This window comes from Arachis ipaensis, chromosome B3, assembly GCF_059453495.1.
Source record: "Arachis ipaensis isolate K30076 ecotype BB chromosome B3, ASM5945349v1, whole genome shotgun sequence".
Taxonomy (NCBI): Eukaryota; Viridiplantae; Streptophyta; class Magnoliopsida; order Fabales; family Fabaceae; genus Arachis; species Arachis ipaensis.
In genome coordinates, this window is record NC_142438.1 from 23,154,439 (window position 1) to 23,174,318 (window position 19,880).

At 36.8% G+C, this 19,880-nt stretch overlaps 2 protein-coding genes across 9 annotated transcripts; one reads left to right on the forward strand and one right to left on the reverse strand.

Annotated features, from left to right (window-relative positions):
* The first annotated feature begins 15,071 nt into the window (after positions 1-15,071).
* LOC107629826 (uncharacterized protein At4g28440) lies at positions 15,072-16,164 on the forward strand. The gene is made up of 2 exons (XM_016332736.3): positions 15,072-15,445; positions 15,719-16,164. Exons 1-2 carry the CDS (start codon positions 15,184-15,186, stop codon positions 15,907-15,909), a joined length of 453 nt encoding a protein of 150 aa, XP_016188222.1. The 5' UTR covers positions 15,072-15,183; the 3' UTR covers positions 15,910-16,164.
* A 299-nt stretch (positions 16,165-16,463) lies between these two features.
* Positions 16,464-19,671, reverse strand: LOC107629825 (protein NUCLEAR FUSION DEFECTIVE 6, mitochondrial). Of its 8 annotated transcripts, none has more exons than XM_021118426.2 (4): positions 19,423-19,670; positions 19,193-19,314; positions 18,611-18,663; positions 16,464-16,684 (listed from the first exon to the last, which is right to left on the reverse strand). In XM_021118426.2, the coding sequence occupies exons 1-3, from the start codon at positions 19,563-19,565 to the stop codon at positions 18,656-18,658; spliced, it is 273 nt and encodes a 90-aa protein (XP_020974085.1). In that variant the 5' UTR covers positions 19,566-19,670; the 3' UTR covers positions 16,464-16,684; positions 18,611-18,655. The 8 variants fall into 8 exon arrangements, with proteins under 8 accessions (XP_020974085.1, XP_016188217.1, XP_016188221.1 ...); XM_021118427.2 differs by lacking the exon at positions 16,464-16,684 and adding an exon at positions 16,753-16,780; XM_016332733.3 differs by lacking the exon at positions 16,464-16,684 and adding an exon at positions 16,943-17,293.
* Positions 19,672-19,880: the final 209 nt, after the last annotated feature.

The following is a 19,880-nucleotide window of genomic DNA, read 5'->3' on the forward strand; positions in this document are numbered from 1 at the left end:
GCTGCACTTAGAGCCAATGATAGTAGTTGGAAGCCTTCCTTAGCATTCCATGCGTACTGTGTCAGACACATGGCCACGAATTTTATATCTCGTTTCAAATCTACCGAGGGAAAGTGATATCTCATGAATACTGCTTATAGTCCAAGCAACACTAGGTACAAGTGGTACATAGATGCTTTAAGAGGGCTATCGCGTGAGCTGACAAACTGGGCCAGTAGATTCAACAAGAAAATATGGTTACAACATTGTGATAGCAGTCACAGGTTTGGGCACATGACAACTAACCTCTCTGAGTGCATGAATACAGTTCTGAAGGATATGTGGTATTTACCAATTTCAGCTATCGTTAAATGCACTTATAAGAGGCTGCATCAATTATTTGTCAGGAAGAGCAGGGAGGCACAGGGACAGCGGGTAATCATTTTTCTCAATGGCTGCTAGTTGTTGAGAAGAATAGGGAAGGAATCCCTAAGATGTGTGGTACACACTGCGACAAGAGGGCCTCAATGTTTGTGGTGGAGGAGTTAGATCCTTTTGAGGGTTGGAGAACATGTGACTATGATCTTTTTCAGTCACTTTATTTTCTGTGTCGTCATGCACTTGTTGCTTGTGTCGCCGCAAGTGTCGAGTGAGAAACATATGTTCATCCAGTGTACATGCAAGAGGTTGTGTTCAAGGTGCACGAGGTTGAGTTTCCCCAGATACCAAACGAGAAGCTATGGCCAGAATGGTACAGGACACATTTGCATCCTAATCTTACCATGCGTAGAAAAGTAACCGGCAGACCAGTTTTCATGAGGTTTTGTAATAAGATGGATGAGGTTGAGCGCCAAGAGAAACGGTGTGGGCTATGTAGGCAAACTGGCCATGCTCGGAGAGGCTATTCCAATCAACCCATAGAGGATAACTAGTTGTGTCATGTCTTTGGTATATTCCATTTATTCTAATTGTGGCGTGTATTTCTATGGTTTAATTATCTTATTTTTGTGGTTTATTTCATTTATTACAAATTGAATGCAAAATATGAGTTAGTAATCGACGTTCTTTATTATTCAAGTAAACTTGAAAACAGGTACTAAACTAACATAAGTTGGATAATAGACGATGGTAGATAAAGTGTCGGTACACAAACTAAATAAAGTACAAAACACAATCTAAATAAACGACAGTAACACAACCTAAATAAAGTACATAATACAAAATAAATAATACAAAAAGCATGTAAAATACATCATCAGTGCTGGTCAGGTGGGTAATGCAAGGATGTCTGGTGCCAAACAATAGAGGTTGTGTCTATCGAGAGGGCCTGGTAGCTGGTAGGTCATAGAGCCGAAAGTGCCTGTACATGCGGTGATGGAGGAGGTGGAGGATGTGGGTATGGCTGAGTGTCATGGTACTGCACATGAGGATATGGTTGTGTCTGGTAGTGAGGCTGCATAGGTGCATAATGTGGTGTGGCAGCAGCGGCTGGGATACAGTCATCAATCGCCTATAGTCGACCAATGGTAGTGTCGCATACTCAGCACCAGGGCGCACATCTATGTCGTACGAGTAGCTAGGCCCCGATGACAAGCAAGGAACCCACACTGAGGTAGAAACAGGAGCTGATGAATGATGAAGACCTTGGCCGATACTCCGCTCTCTACCCGTGTGGAACTAGTCCACAATATGCTGCATGGCCTGTTGGTGGAGGTGGAAACAAGCCAGGCCTGTAATAGAGTATATTGGCCTAAGTCTGGCCTGTTGCCTGGTATAGGCTTTTTAATAAGTATTGAGCCTGGCCTGTTGTTAAATCTGGTCTGTCAATAGGCTTATTTTTTTAATAATAATTAACTTTAAGATATAATTTAATTTTTAAAATTATAAAATAAAAAATAATAAATTTATGGACAATATTGATACAAAATAAAGACAAAATATAGATAAATAACTATCATTGATTAAAAAAAGATAATATATATGAATATATTTTCACTTAACTACTTCCGAAATATATAACATATCAAAATAAAAGACTTCATCAATATCAAAAGTTGTAATAAACCAACTAAACATAACATCAAATAAAAGCTAATAACTACTTAAATCAAAACAAAGTAAAGGGAATGTTGGACAATTAATCGATTAACCCTCCAAGCTTGAAAGTGATTTGATCTTCCTGTTCCAACACCTTGAAAAAAAAAAGCAAATATACACATATCATTAAATTTTTAAATAATATAAATACAACAAATACTTTTTTATTAGTACAAAAAAGAATGTTCAAAATAAAATTGTGGTTATAATCTTAGTATAAATTATATGATATCTCATTTATATATCATGAAAATTCAACTTTATTATTCTAACTACTCACATCATATCAATATCAATGTTCTCACATTTAAAAAGAGAAATATTTTCTATAACATGGATACTTAGTCAAAAAGAGAAATATTAGAAAGTTGATTTTTACCTTTGGTTTTTTCTTCAAACCATACTTATTTCGAAGACAATCTCCTCCACAAATGAGAGCTTCAATGAACTCTTGATTTAGTCAAAAATGATATTCATCAATAACTCTTCCTCCAGCACTAAAAGAAGACTCTGAAGCCACTGCTGAGACATGAATTGCTAATATGTCTGCTACCATTTTAGATAAAATTTTGAACTTCAGGCTATTATTTTTCCACCACTCCAAAGCACTAAAAGACTTAGAATTGCCTTTAGGAATGTAAGCACTCTCATCAAGATAAACTTGATTTTGTTGGATGAATGGCTTCTTTTTTTCGAACCATATTCAACATTTCATCAATTCCACTAATTTCAGAACCAACCACATTAGAAGAAGCAACTAGACCATTAGTGTTAACTCTACTTATTATTGTCTCACCATAACACTTTTCAGCATATTCATCGTACATTTCTTGCAATGTATTCTTCACTTTTTTAACATTTTCAGCAGCCACATGCTCAGGTTTGTAAATTAAAGGAAAACAGAATTTAATAACATGTAATTTGCACCTAGGATCTAAAACACAAGCTAGAGACATTACCATATTGTATTCTCCCCAATATTTGTCAAACTTTTCTTTCATTGAGGTTGCCATTTCTCTCATGAAGGAATCTCTATCCTCAATAGCATCATCAATTACTTGTTTCACTCTCCAAACTTCAGGAAGGTACAAATTTGCAGTAGGATACTCACTATCAGAAATGACATGAGTAGCAAGATTAAAAACTTTTAGAAGTTTGCATCTTCTCAACTTTCTTCCAATCCTCTGATGATGGTTCGTAACTGTAGTGGGGTTCTCTTTTCTTATACACAGGAAACACAGATTTAAACTTCAAAGCCACAGATAACATGTTATAAGTAGAATTTCATCTTGTAGGACAATCAATGATGAGTTTTTTCTCCTTCAAACACTTGTTTTCAGCAATCTCAACAAATGTTTTAAATATTGAGTTATTAAAATTGACATACTTGATACTCTCACAAACTTTGTGAATAATACCTTTAATTTTACTTAGTCCATCTTGTACCAACAAATTCAGAATGTGTGCACAACACCTAACATGAAACAAACTACCACCAACAGGTAATGAGTTGTTATCTAAAATAGTATCCTTAAGAGCTCTTAGACATGAATCATTATAGGAAGTATAGTCAACAGATACTGAGAAGACTTTGTTTTCAATTTTCCAAGTCTTCAAACACTTGAAAATAGCATCCGCAATATTAATGCCACGTCTAAGTCCAGGTACCTGGACAAAACTCAAAATCCTCTTTTGAAGATTCCACCATGCATCAATAAAGTGACCTGTGATAACCATATATTCAACAATTTGATGGTTTGATCTCCACATGTTAGTTGTAAAACTTATCTTCCTAACACCTTGTAACAAAGCCTTTAATTGTTTCTTTTCTGCCTCATATATTGCCAAGCAATCACTTCGAGCAGTTTTGCGGAAAACTTTATGAAATTTAGAATTAGCATATTGGAAGCCCCACATCCAAACTTCATCCTCAACAATGCTGAAAGGATGCTCATGAACCATAATTGCTGTAGCAATTATTTGTCTCATCTTCTCTTGAGAATATCTTGCACCTAGTGTCACAAAGGATTAACACTTGAATTGGAAGGTTGAAATGGAATCAATGGTCGCTTCTTTTGTGCAGCAACACGCAATCTCTTTTGTAAGCAACTACTAAAATGCCTCCATAGATGTGAAGTACTAGCTCCTTCTCCAGTGTAAGAAAACATAGATTTGCAATACTTGCAAATAGCTTTTGTACCTTCAGAACTTTCAATTTGATCAAAATCGTCCCAAATTGGTGAAGTTTTCTTCCTTTTTTTTGTAATAACGGTTTCATTACTACCATTTTCATAAGTGACTAGTTGATTTGTAATAGTTGTTGTCTATGTGTTGGTGCTGATGTAGTTGTTGGTGTTTATAATGGTGCAATTCCAGTATATGTTGTTGGTATTGTTGGTACTGACTGATTAATTTCTTCTCCATTTAAAGAAATAGAATTGGCCAATGGATCACTTAGAGTTACAGATTCAGCCATTTCTAAAGCCTATTGTAATGCCTAAACAAAAATTAACAGACATTATCTCATAATTTTTTTTACTTTCATTATATCAATGGCATAAAGTAAGAACCTTTTAATGAAGAAAAAAATTGATAAAGTTTTATGTTCAAAAAAGTAGAAACAATATCACAACACAAACAAAAAAAATCAAACTTAAAAAAAAATCTTTGACAGAATAAAACCCTAATTGATGAAAAAATAATTAACATTATAACAATAAATATAAAAAATAATAAAGTAAAAAATAATGACATGAGGAAGAAGAAGAAGCACGTACCAAAGAGAAGAATCAAAGGAAGAGAAGATGAAAAAGATGGTAGTCTGGTAGAAAAGCGTGTAGAGTGGAGCAGAGAAGAGAGAATGAACGTGTGTATGTTTATTTTTTTATTAATGTGGAGAGAAAATTTTTAGAATTATTTTATTTGATTGACTTTTGATATTTCAATATCAAAGATTAAATATATTAAAAAAAATAAAAATACATATATATAATTAAAGAGACAAATGGCTTACTGGATAAAGGTATCTTCATATGATAGAAGACCCAAGTTCAAATCCTTCCAATAGAATTTTTACTAGCAAAATAAAACACTATATATATATATATATATATATATATATATATATATATATATATATATATATATATATATATATATATATTTGCAGGCTCAGGTTGGCCTGGCAGGCCCAACAAGCTATTTCAAAAGCCTAGGCCTGGCCTTTTAAAGAACATAGACCTTTTTAATAGCTTGCAGCCTAGCTTGTGTTTGGCCTGGCCTAATAAAAAATAGGCCTAGTGGTCCGAATCTCAAATACCTCGTCAATCTGGATCTCACCTAACATGCTGGTCTCATGATGATTAGTCGATGCACCAAGATCCACCCAGCTAGGTGGAACTGCAAAAGGATCGTCTCGAACAGACTGTGGCTGTGAGACCAGTGGTGGTGGTGACGGTGGTGAGTCCTCCCTGCCGGATGGAGGTATGCCGGGCATATTCTGCCTCCTCATCAGACTCGACATCAAAGCGCTCCCCACGAGGTTTGACCCACTCCCTCAGGGGCCCGCAGCTCCTCCACAGTCCTACACACCTCTCTCCTTCCTAGTCAGCCTCCAGGTGTCTGGTCGAACTCCCCTGGCATGCCTACGACGATAAGCACGTCTCTAGGCTGAATGGCGATAGGCTGCACGTCATTTGGGAGAGTTGAAAGCCTAGGATAATCAAGCACGTCCCGGCTAGACAGATGTCTAACGCGGTAAGCATGCTGGTACCAGACCCAATACTCCTGCATAGGCCAATAGTCTATGAATAACTGTATGAAAATCATGTGACCTCCCTCAAATCGAGCCATCCATCTATTGTATCACTCCTGATGACAAGTGGGCCACCACACGTCCTCTCCCTGTCCTGTGGTGGTGAGGAACCTGTCGACATTGATCGGGTCTCCAGACACTAGCTGATGGCCACCGAACTGGCATTCCAGTCGATCAACATGGTAAAACTCAACAATGTTAAAACAGACAAGGGAAACTACAGACATCCGTGTTCCCACTCTGTCTCCTCTCTCAGTCAGTCCGGAGTGATGGCCTGTAAGGCTGGATCGTTGTACGGCATCCAAAGAAACTGCAAAATAAAGTGTAATATACCTCATCAGGTTACTTTCATTACATAGAACAACAAATCGTTTAGAGACAACTAAATAAAACAATGTTGCATACCTCATGCAATTGCAACTGATCCAATGAAAGACGCCATCGGAGGACTTTCTTATCAAACTAGTTCCTACTCTACTAGGCCATACCTATCAACCTATGGACATATACAACAATAACATTGTCTCAATTTATGCAAGAAAAGTTGAATTACATAAACAAAAAGGACAAAAACCATATATAAAAATAGTTACCTCACGGCTAGGAAAAACATCAGAATCTGTCTATCAGGTGGGCACCACTAAGAAAATCTATGGTATATCCACGAGACTAGTAGCGGAGTGTATCCAACAATGTCAATGGTAGATCGATATGTTCCAGAGTATAACGAGTGGTACGTCCATGCAAGCACAGCAGATCCACAAGACAAACTACGACCCCTCTCGAAGTTCTCTAATAATGGTTGCCACGTGATATAGATCTGATTGTTTGACTTGTCTATCATCAGGTAACCCCCAATCAGCAACAGGATGTAACACCTTGTCTACTGTCAGAGGTGGCTGCATCTGTAGTAGCTGGCACATGCCGTACTCGGTCCCTAAGCCATGTCAGCTTGATGGAAAATGACTCCTTCTTTTGTGACTCCTACTGCTGAGTATGAGGAGGCCTGGCACCGAGGAGCTCCTCTACCCACTCCCAGGTCGGGTGCTGGTACCATGTCTGGAAGTCACGCAAGTATCCACCCAATGGCTCTCTATGCGTGCGTAATCCAAGGTGGTACACAACATCCTGCAAGATAATGGTGCATTCACCCTAAGGCAGGTGGAAAGTGTTCTCTGAACACCAACGCTCCACGAATGGAATAATCAGGGTGGTTGTCAAACACAAAGTTTCTGAGCTGCATTGTGTCGTCAAACCCAGCCTCCCTCAAGTAAGGGAGAATGGCGTCCAGTGGTGCAAGAGTGTGGTTCACTTGTCTAGGAAGTAGTAGGGGAGGTCTCTATTAAAAAATAAAACATTTCAATAACAAATCTATTTCAGAAGTAAAAAATTTATATTCGAAATAAAAAGATAAAAATTATAATAAATAATTATTTCACATTTCATAATTTAGATGAATTCTGAATAATTAACTTTAAAAATAAAACATTTAAAAAATTTATCCAACAACATTATAACAAATATTCAGTAAAACAATTTATCTAGCATATTCAACATTAAAATTAAAATTATAAAATTCGAATTAAATAAATAAGAAAACGTAATAAACATTTACTAAATAAATTAAATTAACTATTAAGTTAATTAAATTACTTAATTAACACTTACTAAAAATATATTCCATCACCTAACAGATACTAAATTTATAAAAGTACCCTAACTATAATTATATGCTTATTTAACTAAAACAGAAAAATAACAACACTAACCTGAAAGTCGATCACTGCAGCGATATGCCACGTCGCTTTCAAGCAATTGATGTCATCATCTCGTGTATCTGTGCACGCCATAATGTCTAAGTACCTCAATAATATCAACAAAAATATCCACAGAAGGGAGAAAGGAAGTAAAAATAGCTTGAAAGTGACAACAGTCACGCTGTAAATGACTTGCTTATATAGGCACGGACCTTGCTTATCTCAATTGCAGTGTAAATGAAATAAGCCCTGTTTCACAATATGCGTGCAACTGTGATACATACAACGGGCAAACGTATCTTATCTCGTTTGCACTATAAACAAGATAAATAAAAGAATACAATTTAGTAAATAAACCACAAATTACTTGTATCCATAAATAAAATATTTAATTTATTTATTTAAAAAAATCCAAGAGTCTAGTCGTTAGACAATATTAATGTAATTTTTCCTTTCATTTCTACCAATGAATCACTTTTTTTATTTTCTCAGTCCCATATAACTTTGACTTAGTCAAGAGGTAGTTTTCTGGGATAAGTACTGTTTTAGTCTTTAACGTTTAGAGTCAAAATCAAAATCGTCCTTAATCTTATTTTGAATTTAAAATCGTCTCAAACGTTTTATTTAGTATTAAAATTTTCCGTCGGACAATTATGTCCTCAGATCATCATCTCCAACACAACCTCTTCTTCTCACTCACATCTTCAAAAAAGAGAGAAGCAGAGATTCAAAGAATGAAAGAAGTAGAGACTCAGAGAAAAGGAACTTTAGTCCTCGCCGCGCTTCACCGTCGTCCTCCACAACCCCCTCCTTCCCTCCTCCACTCCCCTCAGGACCTTCCGCCACCACCGTGACGGTGTCACCGCCCTCGCTCTTAGCCTCAATTCTACTTGCCTCGCTTCCATTCATCGATCATTCCATCAAGCTTTACAAATTTTTTGGTATTTTTTGTCAATCTTCACTTCTTGAAGTTGGATTTAATGCCATAATTTATATTATTGAAAAGTTCAAGTGATAAATTGATGTTTTTTTTAGCTTTTTATCTTTATATGTAAAGTTTTCTCAATTTCTGAGTATGTTGTTTACTTTTTTTAATTTATTGGAAAAATTTTATCGCAATTTTTAGGTACCAATTTGATTTGATTGAAATTGACTTATTGATTCATTTTGACCGTTCTTATTAATTAGATGTATAGATTTTTGGGTCTTGTAATTATAGATGAATTTGAGAAATTCTTATTATTTTAATTAGATATGAATTTTGTTAATAAAAAAAGAAGAATTTTAGGTTTGAATTTTGTTAATGGAAGAAGAAGAATAATGGTTCTGAATTTTGTTAATGGAAGAAGTTGTTAATGGAAGAAGAAGAAGAGTGAAACTTTGGAAATAAGGGGGTATTTTCGTTATTTAAAAAATATTTTATTTAAAAGGACGATTTTAATACCAAATAAAATGTTGGGGACGATTTTAAATCCAAAATAAGATAAGAGACGATTTTAATTTTAGCCTTAAACATTATAGAGTAAAACAATATTTATTCCTAGTTTTCTTTAATGAAGCTAAATTTATGAATTTTTTTATTAAATTTTTTAGAATAAAAAAGTTAGTAAAATATAAAAATAAAAATCGAATCACTCTTAAATCAAATTAATGAGGTTTATAAATAATAGTGTTGGGAAAATCTCAACAAAAGGTTCAAACAAGAACCTGTCTAAGAGCAGAAGCACCAAAAAATAATTTTCCCACAACCTGTGCGATTAAATAGGCAATACCAAAGATACTCCAAGCAGCAAATATAATGGCAGAAATTAAATAACCAGACACCAGAATTTTAACGTGGGAAAACTCCCCCAAAAGAGGGACAAAAAACCCACGGGACCTAGTCCAGAAAAATCTTCCACTATCAGAATAATGGGTACACAAACAGTCTTTCTAGTGACACTAGGGCATCTCAACAATCAACAAAATACATCACCAAAACTGGTGGAATCAACATAAACCCTCCACAAAGTGGGTATCTCAAATCAGGCAAAAGAGAAGACAATACAACTAACAAGTTATATCCTAATGTTCATCTCTACACCAGGAATAACATACTAAAATTTCATAAGGAATGGAGCAAGTTTACCAAGTCAATGTGATCAAGGTTGGCATGCCCTTTTTCCCAAATTTTCTCTTTTCCTACGCCGCTGCTACGTCTTGCTTTCTTTCAAATTGAAAGAAGCCTTCTGTCTCTCTCTTCCTCGTGGCTATTAGCCACTTTCTTTTTATTTTTATTTGTTTCCCCTTTTTTTTTCTTTTAAAAACTGTGGGCCCCACTTGGTTGGGGACCCACCAACAAATCTCCCCCTCACCAACTCAAGTGGGGATAGGCTGCTCCACCAAGCCCGCCTTCTCTTTGCAGGAATCAAACTTCATTGCAGATAAACTCTTAGTCATCATATCTGAACCATTATCATCAGTATGGATCTTCTCAAGTGCATATGACTTCATCTCAAGCGCTTGACGTATCCAATGATACCTCACCTCTATGTGCTTCGATCTGGAATGAAACGTCGGATTCTTACTGAGATGGATAGCACTCTGACTGTCACAAAATAACACAAACTTCTCTTGATTGATGCCTAACTCTTGTAGAAATTTCTTCATCCACAAGAGTTCCTTAGAAGCTTCAACAACAGCAATGTATTCTGCCTCTGTAGTAGACAAAGCAACATATTTCTGAAGTCGAGATTGCCATGACACAGCTCCCCCTGCAAAAGTCATCATATAACCAGAAGTAGACTTCCTTGAATCAAGATCCCCAGCCATATCCGCATCTGTGTAACCATCCAACACAGGTTGGCCACTCCCAAAGCATAAACAAACTCTGGAAGTACCATTAAGGTATCTGAGAATCCACTTCACTGCTTGCCAGTGTTCCTTGCCAGGATTAGAGAGAAACCGACTAACAACTCCAACGGCATGAGCAATATCCAGCCTGGTGCAAACCATAGCATACATCAAACTGCCAACTGCAGATGCATATGGAATCTTCTTCATTTCCGCTTTCTCTTTCTCACTTGTAGGACATTGCTGCGAACTCAGCTTGAAATGACTAGCAAGTGGAGTACTAACAGGTTTGGAATTACTCATGCTAAACCTCTCTAAAACCTTCTCAATGTACTTCTAGTGCGACAACCACAGTTTCCCATTCTTCCTGTCACGAGTGATACTCATGCCAAGGATTTTCTTTGCAGGACCCAAATCCTTCATAGCAAAGGATCTGTTCAAGTCTTTCTTAAGACTTTCAATATTCTTAGTGTCATGACCAACAATCAACATGTCATCAACATAAAGCAAGAGAATTATAAAATCACCATCAGATAATTTCTTAACATAGACACAATGATCAGAAGAAGTCTTACTATATCCATGACCTTCCATGAAGGAATCAAACTTCGTGTACCACTGCCTTGGCGCTTGCTTCAACCCATATAAGCTCTTCTTCAACTTGCATACAAGATGCTCCTTTCCTTTAACCTCGAAACCCTCTGGTTGCTCCATATAGATTTCTTTATCTATGTCACCGTGAAGGAATGCAGTCTTCACATCAAGCTGCTCAACCTCTAAATTCAAGCTAGCCGCCAATCCAAGCACAACTCGAATAGAGGACATCTTCACAACTGGAGAGAAAATCTCCTCAAAATCAATACCTTTCTTTTGCTCAAAACCTTTCACAACCAATCGAGCTTTGTACCTTGGTCGTGAGACATTTTCATCCGCTTTCAACTTGAACACCCATTTATTCTTGAATGCTCTCTTACCCTTCGGTAACTTTACCAATTCAAAAGTATGATTCTCATGCAAGGATTTCATTTCTTCTTGCATGGCCTTCAACCAATCTTCCTTATGCTCATCAGACATAGCTTCCTGGTAGCTCTCTGGCTTCCCAGTCTCAGTGTTCATCACATACTCATGAGGAGAGTATTTCTGAGAAGGATGACGCTCTCTAGTAGATCTTCTCAATTCAGGCTCAACTGGTGGTTCAGGTGGAACTTCAACATCTGGCACCTCAGGTTGAGGTGCAGGTTCATCATGCAAATCATCACCATCATTATCAACTTGTACATCTCTCCCATCAACAGAAGGTCTAGTGGAAGGACCAGGTTCATCATCAACAGAGCGTCTAACAGTTACTGTTGGCTTATCTGTCTTTTCAAGATCTTCAATAGTTTGGTCTTCAAGAAAAATCACATCTCGGCTTCTAATTATCCTCTTGCTCACCAGATCCCATAATCTGTAACCAAAGTCTTCGTGACCATAACCCATGAAGATACACTGCTTTGACTTTCCATCAAGTTTAGACCTTTCATCTCTTGGAATGTGGACAAAAGCCCTGCAGCCAAACACTCGTAAGTGACTATAGGAGACATCTTTTCCTCTCCAAACTTTCTCTGGAACATCACCATTAAGTGGAACTGAAGGAGAAAGGTTGATCAGATCTACTGCAGTCCTCATCGCTTCACCCCAAAAGGATTTAGGCAACTTTGCATGAGAGAGCATACACCTGACTCTGTCATTGATAGTGCGATTCATTCTCTCAGCAACTCCATTATGTTGAGGAGTCTTAGGAACCGTCTTCTCAAGCTTGATCCCATGTCCTTTACAATACTCTTCAAACGGACCCCTGTATTCACCACCATTATCTGCTCGAACACATTTTAATTTCCTTCCTGTTTCTCTTTCAACACTTGCATGAAAGTGTTTGAAGATTCTGAGCACCTGGTCTTTAGATTTCAAAACAAAAGCCCACACTTTTCGAGAATAATCATCGATAAAAGTAACAAAATATGATGCACCACCTAGTGTCTTAGCATCCATAGTGCAAACATCAGTGTGAACTAAATCTAGAACATGTGATCTCCTATGAGGTCCAGAATTATGAAATGATACTCTAGCATGCTTTCCAACAAAACAATGAGTGCAAGTATTTAAAGTTGTACCTTTCACTGGAAGTGAGTGCTTCTTGGCCAAGACGCTTAGTCCTTTCTCGCTCAAGTGACCAAGACGTATATGCCACAAATCAGAAGATGAATCATCAGCTACATTCACATCTTCTTTGTACAACTTTGCTTGCAATCGGTAGAAAGTAGTGAGACTATTGTCTTCTCTAGCAACAATGAGAGCTCCTTTGGTAATCTTGCATTTCCCACTACCAAAGGAAGTGCAATACCCTTCTTGATCCAATGCTTTCACTGAAATGAGATTGAACCGCATATCTGGCGCATGCCTAACATTCTTCAACTGCAACTTGCATCCCATATTAGTTTTAAGCCACATATCACCCATACCAATGATATCACACACTCCTTTATCTCCTAATTTGATCTTGCCAAAATTTCCAGCAGTATAGGAAGTGAAAAATTCACGCCTCGGAGTGACATGACATGAGGCACCAGAGTCCATAATCCAAGTGGAATCATCACAGACAAGATTCACATAATTTTCATCATATGTGATAAGAACATCTTCATAAACAATAGCAGCAGTTTCTTTATCACTATCTTTACCTTTGTCTTCGTTTCTTCCCTTTGATTGTTCTCTTTTCAAGAACCTACAATACCTCTTGATATGCCCCGGCTTGCCACAATGGTGACAAATGAACTCCTTTCTTGGCTTGTACTTTCCTCTTGACTTGCTTCGACTCTCTGACCTGTCAGAACTGTGAGGTTTTCTACTTTGACTTCTCCCCCGTGACTCTGAAACAGGTGCTTCTGACTGGGAGGAGGCATTAGTCAAACCTCGCTCTTTTCTTCTGGCTTCTTCATTCAACATGCTCTCTTTAACCATTGCTAACGTCAACTTTCCTTTTGGAGTTGAGTTAGTCAGTGTCACAACCAGAACTTCCCAACTATCAGGCAAAGAGCTCAACAATAATAAGGCTTGCAACTCATCATTCAAAGTGATTTCATTACTTGTCAGTTGGTTCACCGTCTCCTGAAAAATGCTCAAGTGCTCCGGCATTGATTTACCTTCAACATACTTCATATTGACAAGCTTCCTAATCAATAATGCTTTGTTTTGCACATTCTTTCTCTCATATAACTCCTTCAATTTCTTCCACATCTTCTCAGCATTCGTTTCGGTGTCAACATGTGGATACACACTAAGATCAAGCCATTGCCTAATCAAAGCAACTGCCTTCCGATTCAGCTTCTTCCATTCAGCATCGGATTTGGTACCTTTGGATTTATCCCCTTCCACAGGATCATACAAGTCTTTGCTATACAGCATATCTTCCATGAGGGTCTTCCAAATTGAATAATTTTGGGAATTCAATTTGACCATATTTGGTCCATGAGTATTTTCCTCCATTTAATCAGCACAGAGATAAACAACCTGGCTCTGATACCAGTTTGTTGGGAAAATCTCAACAAAAGGTTCAAACAAGAACCTGTCTAAGAGCGGAAGCACCAAAAAATAATTTTTCCACAACCTGTGCGATTAAATAGGCAATACCAAAGATACTCCAAGCAGCAAATATAATGGCAGAAATTAAATAACCAGACACCAGAATTTTAACTTGGAAAAACCCCCCAAAAGAGGGACAAAAAACCCACGGGACCTAGTCCAGAAAAATCTTCCACTATCAGAATAATGGGTACACAAACAGTCTTCCTAGTGACACTAGGGCATCTCAACAATCAACAAAATACATCACCAAAACTGGTGGAATCAACATAAACCCTCCACAAAGTGGGTATCTCAAATCAGGCAAAAGAGAAGGCAATACAACTAACAAGTTATATCCTAATGTTCATCTCTACACCAGGAATAACATACTAAAATTTCATAAGGAATGGAGCAAGTTTACCAAGTCAATGTGATCAAGGTTGGCATGCCCTTTTTCCCAAATTTTTTCTTCTCCTACATCGCTGCTACGTCTTGCTTTCTTTCAAATTGAAAGAAGCCTTCTGTCTCTCTCTTCCTCGTGGCTATTAGCCACTTTCTTTTTATTTTTATTTGTTTCCCCTTTTTTTTTTCTTTTAAAAACCGTGGCCCCACTTGGTTGGAGACCCACCAACAAATAGAAACTATAAGTTCAACAATAGAATATCTTTTTCTTATGAATTTATATCAATTGACCGTGTACAATTATTTATAAGATTATATTGGATTCTAAGTTTAGGCTAAAAACTAATTAATTAAATGAACAGAAAAAACAAATAGGATAAGGAAAAAAAAAAGGTAGTTAAATTGAGTTGGAAAATGGATTCATGTAGTATTGCAGTGAATTTCCGTTTTTGAAACCATAAACACATCAATACATTTTCAAGCCCAAAAACGTGTGTCACTCAGAAACTGGAGAAAAAGAAAAGCCCAAAGATGAATTAAATCCCCAAATCCGAAGAAAAATAAATGAAACAAATATTAGGGTTTAACGCAACACATTTCTTCACAAACCTACCAAAAGTCCAAAACAAAAGAAGAATTCATTCATCATTCATACTCACACCATTAAGTAATCGAAGATTCTAGAAGAAGCCTGAGATTATGGCAACAGCAACAGCAGCAGTAGCGGCAAAGAGGAAGCCAGTGTTCATAAAGGTTGACCAGCTGAAACCGGGAACCAACGGTCACACGTTGACCGTTAAAGTCGTTTCTTCGAAGCCAGTCAAGACTGTAGGAACTAAGGGACCTCGATCTTCTTCTTCCATGCTCCTCTCTCGCCCTTCCCGCCGCCCCTCTCGCATCTCCGAGTGCCTCATCGGAGACGAAACCGGCACCGTCATCTTCACCGCTCGTAACGAACAAGGTGCCTTTTCTGTTGCGTTTGTTCTTAAATTTATGAACTCGACTTTCTTATTTCATTTCTCACAGAATTGGAGTAACCTAATTTTAGATTTGGTCTTTCTTATTTCGTACATTTTTTTTTGTTTCTCTCCCACAATTTTGTAGAAAATAGTTATTATGGGAGTTCGAATTTGTTTGCTTCGAATTATAATTCTTACGAATGTGTGTTTATTATTTTTAAAAAATTATTAATAAAAATATGACGAGCAATTAATTTTTCTTTTTTTGGGTGCAGTGGACGTTATGAATCCAGGGGCGACGTTAATTCTACGAAATGCAAAGATTGACATGTTCAAGGGATCCATGAGGCTAGCAGTTGATAAATGGGGGAGGATTGAGGTCACTGAACCTGCAAGCTTTCAAGTTAAAGAGGACAACAATCTTTCTTTAGTTGAATATGAACTGGTTAATGTAGTTGAGGAGTGATTATATTTTCTTCCTGTCTCGGGCTTGAATCTTTTTTCTAGTTATTAGAGGTTCTGATTTTTGTTTTGACCTAAGTGATTTGATTGCTGTGCAGTTTTCATGTGGTAAAGTCTTGGTTGTGTTAGGCTTATTATTGTGCCTATGCTTCACATGCGAAGCAAATATTTGTTTTATATTGGCCTTATTGGCTACGTATGATAATATATCCCTTGGTCTTTCCACAAATTCAGTTAGAAGTTGCCCCATGCACACAAATTACGAAAATGTTTGAATTGGTTTGCATATGCTGAATCAACTCTCAATCTCAACAATATCGGATGGAATGTGTAATAAGTGGCCAAGTGGGATCACAGTTTAACAGTTGAGTTTTGACGTATTATTTTGTTATTGGTATTATGATGAACACGTTCTCTAATTTTCCTTCATTTCATTTCTTCGTATCTTAACACTAAGTGCAATATTCACTGGAACATTTGGATTTATTCTTTATTTGGGTCATAAAATATTTATCATGTCGACTGAGTATGGGCAAATAGAAAAAAAAAACATTTGGATTTATTCTTTATTTCGGCATATGTTTCTTGCCAAAATGTACTCAACAGAACATGATTAATATTTGATCACGCTAAAATGAAACAGCGAATGCATCACAGTATTTTTCAGTATCTCTTACAAAATTGGGATGCTATGCGAACCTTCATGAGAAAGGAGTGCACGGTTCTGAAAACTGGTGGCGGACCAACTCAGTACAAAAGTTGGTCAGGAAGTCACAGATCTAGATAAGCAAAACACTTAATCAGAAGTTGGAAAAAATCACCAAGAAAGTTTTGAGCATAATGCACGTTGTAATCACATCATGACCCATCTCCTTCTGAAAGATAAAATAAATAAACATCACGAACCACCCAGAATACATAAGCATTAAGGCCAAAATTATGAACAAATTTTCATGTCAATTGAAAGTGCCCCATTAGTTTCCATACAAAAGGGAAAAAATGTCAGTATCCAACTCCAGCTAGTCAGAACAACAACGTGATACCAACATTCATTGAATATTTCAATTCATTTCAAAAATTCCCGTTATCATTCTATTGGAATTACAGAATTTCCAACTACCTACATTCACTAAACATCCCAATCTAATTCAATACAAATTTTTTAAGTAACATGGAAAACAATATAAAGCTTTATGCAAAAATATCTCAACTTATATTTGAGAAAGGAAATTAACAATAGGCCTAAAATTCCTTATTGGGACACAAGATGCCCTTCCAATGGCTCAGTCAAAACTCCTGATTTTCTCAGCAGATAGTCTCACATGACAGATTTGTAATACAAGTTCGCTTCAATCTTCCGAACACTTATCACATATCATCATTGCAATCTGGTTAAACAAAATAGATCAATACACTATAACCCCTTATATTACTGATTGACCCTAATTTATGGTGAAAACAAATCAGGAAGACAATTGAATTGCAATTTACTACAATATGATTATAATGATAGAATTTCAGCAGCAGAATCATGACAGATATGCACAATGCCTCTAAATAACACACAAGTTGTGGGCAAATACACTGAATTATAGAAAATCTCCTATGTGGGTGTCAGGAGTATTTCATCTCAACCCTTTTAATCAATAATTACTTGTTCATCCAGAAGTCTTCATAATCAGACCCCTGGAAAAACGACCTTGACATGCTTTTTCATTTTCTAACCAGTGCCAACTATTATCAAGATGCATAAACTTTAGGCTTGATTAATAATAATGAGACACTACAACGTAAACTACGGTGTATTTTGCATGATGACAAATGTCAAATACAGGAGCACAAAAATGTGCTACAGAAAATACACTTAAGGGGTTGTCTTGTAATTATTTCAAGATGACAAATTCTTTGTTTAAAGATCAAAATCTTATTATACTAAGTCCCTGTCCTCTAATGTTTAGAATTTGGGCATAAATAGAGGTACAAATAACCAACAATGTAAACTAAGAAATGGTTTGCATAATGATGTTCAACAAATCCATGAACACAACAAATGTGCTCCGAAAAATGTTAAATAATTCGTTATAGATTTCAGAAAACGTTCCTAGTAACAACATAATCTTTTATTAAAAGCTCAACATCCTATGATAGGAAGTCCATGTCATCCTATTTTCGCTTCCTGATCTTCAAGTAGTCTGCATTTGGCCTACAAACAAAAGGACTGTGTATGGGTTCACTAAAGCATAAGTGGGGTGGAAAAAGATGATTCAGGGAATACATTAATCCATTAACTTAGGTACACCATTGGTAGTTGTTACGATATAACATCACTCATTTTGCAAAACTAATAACTTGAACTTTTGGGAGAGATTATTTATGACATGGTATCAAAACCTCAAGAACAAGATGTTCTTGAGTTTGATACCTTGACACCTCCATTCTTCTAAATAAAATAAGTTGAATTTCAGCACCAGAAGGTGGATTTAAGCATTTTTCACACTTTTGGCCAAAGAGCTTTTGTGTGAGGGGGCATGTTAAGATATACAAATTTTTTAGAGATGGAGAATCGAAGGGCTAAGCATCAGATAAATAAAAAATGAACCACTTTTTTCCTTTGCACATGGCAAAATTGCATTACATACACTTTTTAAATGCCCTATATGTTAAAAGTTAAATCTCACAAGACTCAGGAATTGAAAGAAACATACCAGAAAACTAATTGGAGAAAGAACATCAAGGTATCCTAGAGATGCTTAGCTACCTAATCCAAAAAGCAAAATTGAATTGTCAGAAAATCGTAGCAAACACAAACCCAATGAGAGGGAGCACACAACACCCAAATCAAAACCATTCGTGTTCCTAAGCTCTTCTTATTTTATTTTATTTTATTTTTTTCAAACAACATAACTGTCAAAGATTTCTTACTAAATCCCTCTTAAATAATTCTCACCATCAAGTCCCAAACTAACACTGGCATCCACATTAATGATTAATTACACCAAAAGCATTGCAATCAATTGTAATTTACGAACAAGACCTATCAATAATTGATCTAATGAATGGGGAATGAATAAATAGCTTCATTCACAATGCAGAAACGACTTGTACCCATCAAGTTGGAAGACACCGAAATGAATGAATAACTAAAAAACTAACTAACTCCATTAGCCATCAAGAACAGAAATAACTGTTCATGATGTAATGGCAATCTCAACAAACATGTCCATTAAAAGGTGCACTGAAACCAAAATTGAGAACAGTTAGGAGAGGAGTTAAAAGGATTATTATACCTTCAGGAATCCAACCGCAGCTGTGGCGAGAAATTGCGAGCATTGAATTCATAAGAGCGGAGGCGGTGGCAGTGTGGAGCGGCATCATCGATTCCACACAAAAACTCAATTCAACAGGGATCCTTTCGTGCATCGCAGAAACAATGCATCAATAATTGATTCGGAAATTGAAAATGAACAAATAAATAACCAAATGAGAAGCTTCAAGGAAAAGCATTGATTTGAATTACCTGCGAGTGGATTGGGAGAGAGGTTTATTGGAGGCCATGCGGAAGAACGTTGAGCGAGAGGATTTGGCTTCCGCCGCGGCGCGGAAGGCGCAGCGGGCTGCGGAGGATGACCGGAAGATGGATCTGGCGGCGGCGGTGGCCATTTTAGGGAACGGAAACTTTTGGGGATAGAAGTAGGGTTTTTAGTAGCGAGACCAAAACCCTTTGTTGTATGGTTTTTCGTGGTTTGGAACTTTGGGCTGGATCAGAGCCCAATAGAGTTTTTCTTTGGATTTTGTATTTAAGCCTAAACTGAGATGTCAACTCTAAGGCCGTGTTTGGTGGCTGCGTTTGTTTCATTCATGTAATGTCCATGTCCATAATCATAGACACCATTGTGCATATCTACTCTAACTAATTTGGATTGGCCAAGTGAATAGCTTATTCATCTATTTAAATAAGTGTTAGTAGTTAAATTT